Here is a 13,067-nt window from a genome sequence, read left to right on the forward strand (position 1 = left end):
AAATTACCATCCCTAGTTGGTTAAAACAAAACACCCCATGGGATCAAGTTCAAGCACAATCCCTGGCAGTGCAGAGGAAGATGCTAGGCAGTTCTCTCACTTTCCTCCAAAAGATATTCAAGAATGGTCTTCTTCATTCAAATCAGTGTTCCCAACCGGCTATATGACATCAGATGATCTGGAAACGATCTTCAGGGACTTCTTTCCCTTTGGTTCTCCCACAAACTTCTCCAAGAGGCTTTTTGAAACCATCAACATAAGCCAGTCTGAAGCTATTGATTTCCATGAACTGTTGATAGCATACAGTATACTGATTAAGGGGAGTGACCATGAAAAGCTGCGTTGGATATTCAGATTCTATGACAAGGACAACGACGGTGTTGTATCCAAAAAGGAAATAGTCGAGGTTATTCAATATCTTGCTGACATGACATCACACACACTCGATGTCTCGATAGATTCCGAAGGAATAGCTGACGAGATCTTTGCTTCCGTTGGAACCGTCAAGAGCTTCCTCACTTTCGAGGACTTCAAGGTACTCTCCGTAAGAAATGAAAAGCTATTTAAAATGCTAGTTCCATTCTCTAGCTAAGAGAGGGAAAGCAGCAACTAACCACTAAAATACTATACCAATGCAATGTGCTTTAATGTAGTCATTTTGTTTTGATCCTTTTGGAATCCTTCGAGTCATCATAAAAGTCTGGCTTCACTTCATACTTAAGCTTTTTAGCTACCTTCTTCTCAGAGTTGCTTCTTGTCTCCAGATCCTTGATTCTTCTTTCAATTTTCTCTCTCATCCTTATCCCCACCTTATTTGTCCTCTCTTCTCCATAGGAATCAATTCTAGCTGCCATTGCAATCTTCGAAGCTAAGCTTCTAGCTATTCTTCCTTTATTCTGAGAAGCTACTTGCCCTAGGAGAGAGCACCCGTAGATAATCCCATACTTTGGGGTATTTGTCTTTGACTTCAGAGCCTGGAATAAAGCTTTCTCAGCCCCCATCATCTGTATGGATGATCCAGGCATCCTTGCGAGATTGGATAAGGACCCTGCCTTGCTTATCATCTTGGCTCCAATAACTTCTCCAACCAATGACGTTATGTTAGGTGCCAACCCCTCCATTTTCACTCGGATGTACTCCACTAGCTCATCTCTAAACTCAAAGCTCCGAAGTACACCTTTTGCATCTTCCAATATGTTCAGAACATCCTCCTCGTCCATTGCAACACCCATGCTCGTTTCCGCCAGCTTTACAATCTTTTCACAGTCATCTCCAACCATATCTCTGAGCATCCTCTTCTTTTCTTCATCAATGCTTCCTTTCCTGCCAATTGCAACAACAAGCTTAAGATACTCTCTGTTGTTATCTGTAATCGAAGATAGCTCGGGGAAGTGAAATCCATACCATTCTTTGAGCCTCATGCAGTGAAGATTTATGTCCTTATCCATGTCATCTAGTAGAGATACAGACTGGATCACCATCGTGTCGATCTTCTCAGGTACGAGATTGATCTTCTCCATAGAAATCTTATGTGCTAAGCATAAGATCCTTTCAGAATACTCGGCCCAGCTCATATCGAAATACTTGTGTACATCCAACTTTATCGACCTCAGGACATCATCATGGGAACACACAACTTTTCTTGAAAACATCTTTTCTAGAGGCTCTACCAACTTTTGATCGCTCACAACCAAAGTGTCCTTGCTTTTGTCCTCCACAAGTCTCACAAAGTTTTCTAGATTGCCTGGGATCTCTCCTCTGAGGAGTAGCGCAGACGACTCAAGTGCCTCATCAATACTCGCAAACTTGTATTTCTCAATAAGCTGCACTTCCTCAGACCTTTCTGCCTTGTCAAGAAGTGCATATCCAACAACAGTCTCCACCAAATAGATCATAAATAGCGGTAGAAAAAAATAGAAAAAATAGAGGTGTACCTCTGCCAAGCCTTAGAAGGTTTTATCTTGAATACAAGAATTCCCAGGCGGCTTAACATCCTCCGGCGGCATGGCGACTTTCTCCACACAGATGCTTTCCTTCCTTATTTTCACACCGTACTTCAAGCTTTCGAGAGAGTTGATTCGAAGACATCCATAGCCTCCGATCTTCTTAAACTCCAGGACCCCATTGTAATTTGGACAGAAACGGCTGAATATATTTGAGTCAAACTCTGCCACTGTATCAAAGTACAGGCTGAAGTTTGCATCGGGCATCATGAATCCAGGGGCAGAAACCATATATATGTGGTTGTTGATCCTGGAAAGTCTTCTAAGTTCAAAAAGAAACCTCATCATCTTCTTTTCCTCATACCCAGAGAGTCTCCAGGCTGGCGATCCAAGCGAGAACACTGCTATCCTTAGCTCCCTTTCTTCTCTTGCTATGTCTAAAATGCTTTCTAGTGTTGCCTTCTTTCCAGAAAGTAAAATTCCATCAAACCTCTTTTTCTTGGAAAGATTGAATTTGAATGCAGGCCTTCCCAGTGATAACTTGGAATACCTCCAGGCTATTACCATCCTGTCTTCGTTCTCTTGCTCCATGGATGATCCGGTGTCATATACCTCCACATCCCCGCCCTCCTTCACCACAGCCAGTGTGCTTTCTTGGTTGTAGATACCTTCGGAAAGAAAAACCTTTAGGATTGTCGAGTGAATCCGAGAGTTTTCGTCTTCTAGTAAAAGAATGGATGTCCCTCTTGTGAAGCATTCTCCGAGTATGGCATCTAGCCCAGATATTCCTGTTGACAGTTTTTCCATTCCTCTCTGGCCTGCACTTCTTACAAATGACTTCATGCAAGGGCACTGAGTTGGATTAATCGATCCACCCAGGCTCCTCACTGTTCACCTATATTTCTTGGGATGCTTTCAATCCTTGATGTGTGGAATACTTCTTTCTGAAGAGGAGAATTCTGCATGGGAAGAGATAGCCCTGCTTGTGAGAAACAGAGGAGAAGACCACTATAACAGGATACATATGGGGAACATTGTGGCAATTTCCTCAGTGCTTGCAATAAGAGAGTCTATTAAGCAGCCTGTAGTAGGTCATAGATATATACTCCTTTACAATGGTGAGGTCTATAATAAGGAACCTAGCGATACACTATTCATCAAAAGTATAGTCGATAAACTCTTGAACGATGGAGCAGATTCGTGTATGGAAAGCACAATAGACAGGATTTACGAGGAAATCAACAGATATGAAAACGAAATGGCCATGATATTAATGATAGGAGACTATGTGTATTTCTTTAAAGACGACATAGGAAGAAGAAGCCTGGGATACGGACTGAGTCCATTCTACGTTTCTTCTGTAGGGTACTTAGAGGAGATAAATCCCATGCTGATATACTCGTACAACAAGGTAACAAAAAGTCTGAGTGAATGGCCCAAAAGTAGCAGGATTGTTAAGAAGTATATGTCCATGAGTGATGTAATACTGAAACGCCTCAATAATGAGAAGTACTCAAAAAAGTACCAATACCTGAAGAAGTACTTGGCTTCAAGCGGTGTGGAAGCGAACAAGGAAGATCTAAACAACGTCGACGATGTGGTTAAGGAGTTCGGCAAGGCCTTCAGGAAGTCTGTAGAAAGAAGGGTTTCAGAGGGAAACATCTGTGTGTTTTTCAGCGGAGGAGTGGATTCGATGCTTGTGACAATATTCTTACATTATTCCACAGATCCCTGCCAAAGGATTTACTTGATAAACACATCTTTTGGGCCATCGTGGGACAGGGATACGGGGAAAAGAGGGTTTGAAAGTCTTTGCTCAAGGTTCAGGGAAAGGGCATTCATTTTTGTTTCAAACGAAGTCAGCATAGAGGAGGTCAGAGCATTTAAGGAGCACATATACAAGTTGATACATCCGAAGTGTGGACGCATGGATTTTAACATAGGTGCAACGTTGTTCTTCACTGCAAGGGAGTCGAGGAAATACAGTAAGATTGGGTATCTTGGGTCAGGGGCCGATGAGATGTTTGGGGGATATCATAGATATAAAGGAGGAGAGTTCCGGGGAGACATGCTCTTTGACCTTTTTACTATTTCCCATCACAATGTTTGTAGAGATGACAGGGTTATCTCAGACAATCAAGTTGAATGTAGATTTCCTTTTCTAGATTCAGGAATGGTGGAATATTCCTTAAGAGTGGGAAGGGATATCCTCATGATGAATGGAGACAGAAAGTTTGTGATAAGGGAGGTTTTGAGAAGAGAAGGATTTGAATGTGTCTCTAAAGTTCCAAAAAAGGCAATGCAGTATGGAAGTGGGATATTCAAAATGGAAGGGAAAATATAGCTGTAGGGAGACATCATTAGCATTTTATTCTCTAAGACTTGGGATCAGTAAGTGTTCCTTAATATTAGCCGTGCCTCCCTGTCAAGCCGGAATCCGTTGTTCTTGAACAAATCGCACAAATAGAAGTTGGGTGGGGCGGAAAACCCAAAAGAAGAGATCCTACGCTCGAACTCGTCCACAGACACCGAATACGAGTGGAATGCCCTCACCTTTTCATTAAACATCTCTTTTAAAAGAAAGACCAGGACATCGGTGTTGCTCCTGTTGAAATACTTTACAAACTTCTTCCTCAGGCTCTTGGACATGGAATATTTCTGAGCGCCCATAAAAGAATCCAGAACAACGGAAATAGCTTCATCAATGTCTTCGGCAGAAACAATCGAGCTAAGTCTCATCTTTGCAAATGCTTCGCTGATCCGAACAATGCTCTCCACATGCCTTACAGTCACAGGAAGCCCAGAAGGCAAGCTTTCCTTTCTGAGCTCCAAATATAAGCTCGAAATCTTGTCGATATCAACATCATTGAAAACCGGCATAACGTTGGTCCTTGCATAAAGTATGTACTTCTTCAATAGGTCTTGGCTCATCATCATTCTCTTTGCATCAAATCCACGGGGCTTCTCCTTTCCACATCCCCCATGCGAGTCTATGATGAACCTTGCTGTTTTTTCGTCCTCCCCGGCATCGATATTGTCTTTTGTAACACAAAGAATATCAAACCTCGATATTATTGGATCACTGAGATTTACATTCTGAGAAAATGTCAAGGACCCATTGTACCTCCCTCTTATTGGGTTTGCAGCTGCTATTACACTACATCTTGCATGAAGTGTTGCAACAATCCCAGCCTTCGATATGGAGATGGACTGTTGCTCCATTGCTTCATGTATACTCGTTCTGTCATGCTCATTCATCTTGTCAAACTCATCAATAAGACATATTCCCTTATCGGCTAGTACTAATGCCCCTCCTTCAAGGGTCCATTCCTTCACAACAGGATCCTTCCGAACAGATGCAGTAAGCCCCACACTCGAAGCCCCCTGCCCTGTTGCTAGAACAGCTCTATGGGATGTATTCTCCACGTACCTGAGAAACTGGGACTTGGCCATTCCGGGATCTCCTAGTAGAAGGACATTTATATCCCCTCTGATTCTATGGCTTGTACTTTCTTTAGCAACTCCTCCAAGCATCGCCAAAGCCACAGCTCTCTTCACTTCCTCATGCCCGTAAACAGACGGTGCTATCGAGTTGATCACTATTCTTTTAATCTCCGGGTGCCTTGCAATCTTCTTAATCTCCCTGATGTCATCGTCGGTCATCTCAATCCTTCCAACCCTTTTACTAATGGAGCAGGCCTCGATTACTGTAAAAAACACGGGAAATCCGTTCTTGATGTTTAGAGATACATTGAAGTTGTTCTTGTATATCCCTGTGACCTCCACTTCCTCCCCAGGCTTTGCACAATCAATCAGGTCATAGAATAGTAACACTTCCTTCGATCTAGGAAGAGACCCCGGAGGAACACTTCCAGGGACTTCTTGAATCGTTAGTTTCTGGAAGTCCTTATAGATGGTTTCAGATGTATTGACTGTAAAGGGTCCTCTTGACTGGCATTCAAAGCAATGTGTGGGCTTGAATGAAGATGCCACAAAAGGTCCGAAGACAGATTTGCACTTAAGACAGCTGAACTTCACAATGGAGTAAAGCGGAAATACTCCACTTCTTCTTGTAACAACACCGCTAACCCTCACCAACCTTCCAAGATGGCTATTTCTTAGTGATCGGATGGTATCGCAAACAGGAAGGTCAGTAATTCTTGCATGCACCTTGGGCTTTATCAGGTAGTAGTTAGGAAAGTGCATCCTTACTACATCAGATAAAGCCTTGTCCATCACCTCGATAGTCATCTCTGCATGCTGGTTGAGAAGTCTAATCAAATCCATCGACTCTTCTTCGATGTCTAGGTAGCTCACCTCTATACTCTCGAGATTCTCAGAGCACATCTTTCGAATCTTTGCAGCATACTTCTTGCCCTTAAATTCGTTAAAAAAACAAACGAACTTTTTAACCAACTTGATTCTAAAGAAATCCTGCTCAAAAAAATCCTTTGTTACCTCAGGTGCCTTGAGTATCTCTTCTGCATCGTACTCATCCTCAGACACAGTCTCCCTCCTCACTCTGTTGTCCTCAGATCTTATGCTCTCCGCTTCCTGCCCTATGAAGTCTTCAATATCAGAATGCTCCACAACCTCACTTGATTCAAACGCCCTTTCAGATTCATACAACTCCTCCTTGATCTCATCCATATCCTCACTCCCGAGCTCCCCGACAATGCCCATCCCTAGATCCTTTTCCTCTTCAGATATATTCTCATCCTCTTCAAGCCTTCTTTTCGCCATAAAGGGGAACCATGGAAACAAAGATATCATCAAAAACACCAGACCACTTTATTACAGATCTTCGTAGAAATCACTCTTCTTTCTTATTCAGCAACCCGCCTGCATATTCCTTTAGACAAAGGATGGCCTTCTCATCCCCGACCTCAGACATAAGAAACTCGCTACAGAACCCCATAATATAGATATATCCAGACTCCACATCCATTCCTGTGGCTCTTACCATGAGGAGGTCAAATATACTTCCATAAACATCCTCTATCTTGTACTTCTCTATCCTTTTCTGTCCAAGAATCCCGTCAGAGAGATTCATCCTTTCCTTCAATCTCTTGTCGTTCACTAGAAATGAGTTCCCCACTCCCTCCAACTGCTTGTTCACAAACTCTACAATCTCTCGGAGCTCCGCCATCTTGCTGACAAGAGTTGGTGGATCCTGAATGTACCTGGTGTAAGGATCAACAAGGACTCTTGTTAGATCAATGGGCTCTGTTGTGTAATAATACAAATACTGCACATTATCAAACTTTCTTCTCTGTACTTCCTGATCTACCCTGTCTATCAGTACGGCTATTCCCTTGATAAGAACCAGAGTGGACTCAAGATAGAATCTCTCATCATAAAATTCTTTGTTGCAGAAGGTTTGCAGCAACTCTTCAACCTCCGGAAAATTCAGATCCGGCCCTTCAGAAAGAGCCTTTCCAAGGACCAGATCAAGAAACATCGGCTCAAACCTTTCATAGTACGAAATGTCTTCCAAATATACCTTTACAGGGACACTCCTCTGCTTCTCATAAACATCTATATATCCCCTTATAAACTCCACAGGGTCGGTAAACTCCTTCATAACATCCTTTTGCTCATCCAAGCTGAGTCTCATAACAGATGGGTCACCGGAAGAAACTTTTATGCTCTACGTCTCCCGTCTGCTTGTTAAAAATATTTTCAGCACAGAGCCTTTAATGGAGAAAGAGAACAATGTAAATGAGTCGGAAGTCCCAGGAACGGCCTGTGATACTACAACCCACAACCCTTTTGAGACTTCAGAAGATGGATGCTGCCCTTTTGACGTATTCACCCCCGAGGCATTAACAGATAGACTCAGGGGACATGAGGATTGCACCAAGGACATCATCAAGATCATCAAATCCATCCATGTAAATCAATGCAAGATGAAAAAACTATGCAAGGTTTTCAACTCTGTATCTAACTACAACACTGATTCGATAGTAGAACTCACTAGGGATGCAAATAGAATGCTAAGATATGTATCGACATACCTCATGCTCGACAAAATAAAGCAATGGGTTGTGGATGGAAGAGGGTTTGAAGTTGTGGAGACCATGTATGATGAGGTGTTTTTGGTCAGGTTCCGGGATGTGGACTTCAACATAAGGAGCATTTGTGTGGGGTTTATGTGTGAATGGATTGTCTCTGCCCCTGAGATATTCAACTTCCCCTGTTACTTGAAGTATATTGGATGGTCTCTTAGTGACAAGAACGATAATGTTAGAAGAAAAGGGGTTGGGGCGTGCATCAAGCTTGTGCGGAAGAAGGTCGATATTCAGACATTTGTGTCCCGCTTTAAAAATAGAATGATTGAGCTGTCTTTGTACGACAGAAACTTTGGGTTGAGGGGAGAAGGAAAGGTACTATGCATGAGCCTGTACATCAATGGGATGATTTCTAAGGATGATGTATATAAAGTGTTGGGATCGATGAATGAAAAAGATAAGAAGTTGCTAGTAGAAGATACCATCAGGAAGATACTCAAGAGGGAAGGATCAAGCGATGAATGCCTACTGGATAACCATGAGGGCTTACATGAGCTTTTTTCCAACACCTCCTTGTTCCTATGCTCCTGCATTCCTCACAGTGATAAGGATGTTGAAGGGTTCATAGACTTTATCCTGGACTTCTTGAGGACAAAGAGTTCTTGCTGCCAATCTAGAACCTTGTGCTACTTAAAGATTCTTGGAGTCCTTTCCGTCAATATGGTGGATCTTAGGAAGTACTACAGTATTCTTGAAACAGTCAGAGACAATAGGGAAAACACAAGAGAGGCCATGGCATCGGCTTCAAAGTTGGGCCTTAAGGTGTTTAAAAGACAGCCTGACATTACCAACGACCTTCTTGAAATGATGAGAGAGCTTTCGATCCAATACAAATGTGAAGAGATGTTTTCTAGTCTTGTGTGTCTTTTGAAGAAGCTTGAAAGTGATTTTCCGGTGTCTGTCTATCCTATTGTAGAGTCTTCTGGATCCTCCTGCATAGAGTTTTTACGATGTACAATCAAATCGTTCGATATATCCAAGGGAGTTGGAAATGAGCACCCAAGTGAGATCAAGTGCTATGCTGCATTGTGGAGAACAATGGCAAATGACTACGAGAGAGTTAACAAATACGAACTTAAAGACATCGATAACCCAGGTGTGCTTTGTGACTTCCTGATCTTCTTCAAGGAAAAGTGTATAGAGTTTGGTATGATGAACCTGAAGGTTGAACAAGCCTCTGATCAAGGGGAATGCTTCAAGGTGATGTACGACAAGCTATTTGCTCTTATACATTCCAAGGCCGAAAGTGTTTTTATTGATCCAGGGTCGTGTATCTCTTTGTTCAAGCTTGTCGATGAGGGCCTTCTTCTTGATTACTCTTACATTATATTCAGGGAATGCGGGGTGGAGCTGATCTCTGAGTTTCTGAACAAAAGTAAGTCGAAAATGAACTTAGTTTCTGGGTACTTCAGATATCTTATGGATGTGGAAGAGAAGGACGTAGACAAGGGTGTTGGAAAGCTCATAGGCTCGAAGTGTAGTATGGCAAAAAGAGGAATTGACATAGAGAAAGTTGTTTTCAGAGGTATGAAAGGGATCGTTGAGCAAAAGAAGACGTTTCTATATGACGCCGTCCTCATTTACTTTGTTTCTTCATTAACGACGAATGAGTGTATAATCCTGGAGCAAGGCCTGGAGAAGTCAAGGCTCAAAATGTCTTTACTTAGAAGGATTAGAGATGGGTAGGTCTGGGATATAATGTAATCTAAAAGCATGAATGATGAACGGATGGAGAGTTTTCAAGTACTCGAGAAGAATGGAAAAAGAAGGAGATGAGAAGTCCTTCTGTGGGGTTGATTTGGAGACGATGAGTCAGGTGATACTTCATTCACAGCCAGATAGCCAAGGAATTAAGAAGGAGAGATGGCTTCATGTGTTCACGGAGGGAAGCAAGACATTAGAGTTGATATTGTCCCCATCAATGCTGGAAGTAAGGCTCTATGTTGTTTCAGCTGTCAGGCAAGAGTTGGTGATATTGGAAAGAATAAAGCTTGATAATAAGTGGGATATTAAGACTTGTGTGAATAAAAGGGCACTTAGATACACGTGTAGAGAAAGAAGATTTCAGATTGTTTTCTTCAGTGAGGAAGAGGTGGAGGTCTTTGGAGTTAAGATTGGATGCTTCTTGAGGCCTCATTTAGATATAGAGAAAACGCCTGTGATTGAAAGACTTACAAAAGCTATTGAGGATGGAAAGAAAGTAAGGAAAACATCCAAATACAAGGACAAGGAGAAACTTATTGAAGAGTTTTTATTGCTATTATTTGAAACACCTGATTGACTATTCAATAAATCCTATATTCTCCTTGTGAAACCTTACAGAGTCCAGACAAGCAAAGAACCCAATGAGGTTCTTTCTTTGATGAATTCTCGGGTATATAACATTTCTTTTATACTCCTCTCGGTGACTGTCGCTGACGCCTATGTCCTCGGTGGAGCCCTCCCCCCTTCTTAGTTTATGGAACACAGGCTTGTCAAGGAGAAGATACCCCGATGGGCCTTTTGGGACATGGACATTCTGCTTGCTGAATACCATGTTGAACTTTGGATCTACGGAACTCCTGGAGTACTTACACAATAAAACAGCAAAAAGTACCATTTTCCTGATTTGATGGAGTAAAAAGCTTTGCCCAGTGATTGATATCCTCACATACTCCACTCCTTCACTCACATATGGGTCTGTAACCGTGATGGACTTGATGTATCTCTTGGAGCCTTTCTCATTGTTAAGCTTAGTGAAGTTATGGAAATCTTTAGTTCCTATGTACTTCTGAAGAATGGAACCAAAGGCCTTGATGTCATCCTCAGAGGACTTGTGTCCAACTACACTCTCCACTATATTCTCCGGATAATCTCTCTTTGTATCCCTGATCCTGTGCTCTCCATCCTTCTGCTTCAGTGCCTCTGCTTCTTCGGTGAGATCTCCTTTTGTAAGAAAGAATGTTGGGACAATGTATTCATAAGTCCTCGAGATTGCCTGCCTAGAGGGAACAGTACTTTTTGTAAGCCGCACAATGTTATATAGATGAATCCCCTCCTTTGCAAGCAGTGTCCTAAGCCTGGAAACTAACTCTGAAGTGATGCAAATCTCTATCTTCACAGAAATGAGATTGAGCGCAGCATGAACGCCTTTGTCGGTCCTTGAGGACGATTTGATATGGATTTTCTTCGGGTCGTCTGCGTTTCTTTCACTAATAGCCTCCACTTGAAGCAGACATTCCACAACCCTCTTCTCAATTGTGTCCAACTCTTTGTTAAACTGAAGCCCATGGTATCTACTTCCGTCGTAGCCCACCAGTAGTCCTGCCCTGATCTTCATTAGGGGAAAAGAAGGCCGACGAAATTTTTGAACCCTATGCCAACGCTTGTAGCAGAGAAGCAAAGAATAAAGGATCTACTCCAGATGGAGCTTGATGATAGCCAGTTTGAAAGGACCCTGTTTGACTTTGGGCTGGAGCTAGATGGTGTCACGGAAGAGGAGGGAAAAGCTGTGTACAGAATAGATATTCCAGCAAACCGATATGATCTCCTCTGCACAGAAGGACTTTGCTATGCATTGAAAGCGTTTCTCTCGATAGAAAAGTATGAAGATATAGAGGTTAAGGAAGGGGAGATTATTGTTTATAAGGCTGGGGGAGAAGAAAGGCCATGCATAGCTTGTGCAGTTGTCAAAGGAGTGGATCTTCTATCTGAGGGCGCCTACAAAAGCTTTATTGATTATCAGGACAAGCTTCACCTGACTATTGGGAGAAATAGAACATTAGTATCAATGGGAACACACGACCTTGACAAAATCCAAGGGCCTGTGTTCTACAAGAGTGAGGTACCAGATAAGATTATATTCAAGCCTTTGAATGGAGATAAGGAAATGAGTGCCCAGGAATTAGGCACCTTCTTTCCTCCTGGAAGTAAAATAGGGAAGTATATGAAGCTTAATGAGAAGAATGAGAAGTATCCTTACTTCTCTGACTCTAAGGGGACTGTCTTGTCACTGCCTCCAGTAATAAACTCCGACGCAACCAAGATAAGTCCGGAAACCAAAAATATATTCATCGACATAACAGGGACCGACTTCCACAGGGTTAATACGTCATTGAAGCTGCTACTGGCGTGCTTCCGAGGAAAGAGAATAGAAAGCGTTGAGATTCGGGATGGAGACAAAAGGACTAGGACGCCGGTCATGTACAACCATTCGTATACAATTGGACTGGAAGAGATTAATAAGAAGCTGGGACTGGATATATCGTTGGAGGTGGCAAGGGGATATATGGAGAAGATGATGCACTGTGCAAGTGTAGTCAATGAAAATACTCTTAGGGTTAAAGTGCATGATGTCAGGTCAGATGTCATCCACAAATGTGATTTGATAGAAGATGTAGCTGTTGCTCATGGGTTCAATAACTTTAAGAGAGAATTACCCTCTCTTTTCACTGTTGGGTCTGAGGTTCCTTTGAATAGGTTCTCTGATAAGCTCCGAGTAGAGGTCTCTATGATGGGGTTTGACGAGGCCTTGACTCTTACCCTTTTGTCCCATGAGGAAAATATAATCGATGCAGATCGAGGAGTTGTCCTCATGAATCCAAAGTCTGCTGGCTATGAGATGTGTAGGACATCTCTTATTCCAGGATTGATGAAGACGGTTGCCTCGAATCTACATATGAAAATTCCCTTTAGGTTATTTGAGATCTCAGACATTGTTCTTCTAGACAAAGAAAACGAGTGTGGGGCAAGGAATTCAAGAAGACTTGCAATCCTGTACTCCGGACATTCTCCATGCCTTGAAGAGATCCAAGGCTCCTTGTCTCTTCTCTTAGAAAAGTGTGGAATGCAGCCTTCATACAGTCCCTATGACGATCCTGTTAGATATCTCAAGAATCAAGGTGCATTGGTAATTGTAAGAAACATTGTCATCGGGTCAATAGGAGTATGCAACCCAGAAATATGTAGAACTTTCAAGGTCCCATACGCAGCATCCTTCCTTGAAATAGATATTGAAAAGTTATTTTCTGTCTACACAGAAGTGAATTAAAAAGGATAAACTATGAGGTGATAT

The 13,067-nt window shown here is 42.3% G+C and overlaps 10 protein-coding genes across 10 annotated transcripts; 5 read left to right on the forward strand and 5 right to left on the reverse strand.

Moving 5' to 3' along the window:
* Nucleotides 1-37: 37 nt before the first annotated feature.
* On the forward strand, nucleotides 38-592 carry EROM_040750 (recoverin-like calcium-binding protein; the record flags this gene model as incomplete). The annotated part of the gene is made up of 1 exon (XM_009266065.1): nucleotides 38-592. One exon carries the CDS (start codon nucleotides 38-40, stop codon nucleotides 590-592), a length of 555 nt encoding a protein of 184 aa, XP_009264340.1.
* Nucleotides 593-653: 61 nt separating this feature from the next.
* Nucleotides 654-1,895, reverse strand: EROM_040760 (Nop5-like nucleolar protein; the record flags this gene model as incomplete). The annotated part of the gene is made up of 1 exon (XM_009266066.1): nucleotides 654-1,895. One exon carries the CDS (start codon nucleotides 1,893-1,895, stop codon nucleotides 654-656), a length of 1,242 nt encoding a protein of 413 aa, XP_009264341.1.
* Nucleotides 1,896-1,946: 51 nt separating this feature from the next.
* EROM_040770 (hypothetical protein) lies at nucleotides 1,947-2,786 on the reverse strand (the record flags this gene model as incomplete). The annotated part of the gene is made up of 1 exon (XM_009266067.1): nucleotides 1,947-2,786. One exon carries the CDS (start codon nucleotides 2,784-2,786, stop codon nucleotides 1,947-1,949), a length of 840 nt encoding a protein of 279 aa, XP_009264342.1.
* An 82-nt stretch (nucleotides 2,787-2,868) lies between these two features.
* EROM_040780 (asparagine synthetase-like protein) lies at nucleotides 2,869-4,287 on the forward strand (the record flags this gene model as incomplete). Its single annotated transcript, XM_009266068.1, has 1 exon — nucleotides 2,869-4,287. The coding sequence occupies one exon, from the start codon at nucleotides 2,869-2,871 to the stop codon at nucleotides 4,285-4,287; it is 1,419 nt and encodes a 472-aa protein (XP_009264343.1).
* Nucleotides 4,288-4,331: 44 nt separating this feature from the next.
* On the reverse strand, nucleotides 4,332-6,686 carry EROM_040790 (DNA replication licensing factor Mcm2; the record flags this gene model as incomplete). The annotated part of the gene is made up of 1 exon (XM_009266069.1): nucleotides 4,332-6,686. One exon carries the CDS (start codon nucleotides 6,684-6,686, stop codon nucleotides 4,332-4,334), a length of 2,355 nt encoding a protein of 784 aa, XP_009264344.1.
* A 70-nt stretch (nucleotides 6,687-6,756) lies between these two features.
* Nucleotides 6,757-7,560, reverse strand: EROM_040800 (hypothetical protein; the record flags this gene model as incomplete). The annotated part of the gene is made up of 1 exon (XM_009266070.1): nucleotides 6,757-7,560. The coding sequence occupies one exon, from the start codon at nucleotides 7,558-7,560 to the stop codon at nucleotides 6,757-6,759; it is 804 nt and encodes a 267-aa protein (XP_009264345.1).
* An 82-nt stretch (nucleotides 7,561-7,642) lies between these two features.
* On the forward strand, nucleotides 7,643-9,700 carry EROM_040810 (cohesin; the record flags this gene model as incomplete). Its single annotated transcript, XM_009266071.1, has 1 exon — nucleotides 7,643-9,700. One exon carries the CDS (start codon nucleotides 7,643-7,645, stop codon nucleotides 9,698-9,700), a length of 2,058 nt encoding a protein of 685 aa, XP_009264346.1.
* A 31-nt stretch (nucleotides 9,701-9,731) lies between these two features.
* On the forward strand, nucleotides 9,732-10,295 carry EROM_040820 (hypothetical protein; the record flags this gene model as incomplete). Its single annotated transcript, XM_009266072.1, has 1 exon — nucleotides 9,732-10,295. The coding sequence occupies one exon, from the start codon at nucleotides 9,732-9,734 to the stop codon at nucleotides 10,293-10,295; it is 564 nt and encodes a 187-aa protein (XP_009264347.1).
* Nucleotides 10,296-11,333, reverse strand: EROM_040830 (pseudouridine synthase 2; the record flags this gene model as incomplete). The annotated part of the gene is made up of 1 exon (XM_009266073.1): nucleotides 10,296-11,333. One exon carries the CDS (start codon nucleotides 11,331-11,333, stop codon nucleotides 10,296-10,298), a length of 1,038 nt encoding a protein of 345 aa, XP_009264348.1.
* A 36-nt stretch (nucleotides 11,334-11,369) lies between these two features.
* Nucleotides 11,370-13,043, forward strand: EROM_040840 (phenylalanyl-tRNA synthetase subunit beta; the record flags this gene model as incomplete). Its single annotated transcript, XM_009266074.1, has 1 exon — nucleotides 11,370-13,043. One exon carries the CDS (start codon nucleotides 11,370-11,372, stop codon nucleotides 13,041-13,043), a length of 1,674 nt encoding a protein of 557 aa, XP_009264349.1.
* Between the last annotated feature and the right edge of the window lie 24 nt (nucleotides 13,044-13,067).

This window comes from Encephalitozoon romaleae, chromosome IV (genome assembly GCF_000280035.1).
Source record: "Encephalitozoon romaleae SJ-2008 chromosome IV, complete sequence".
NCBI lineage: Eukaryota > Fungi > Microsporidia > Unikaryonidae > Encephalitozoon > Encephalitozoon romaleae.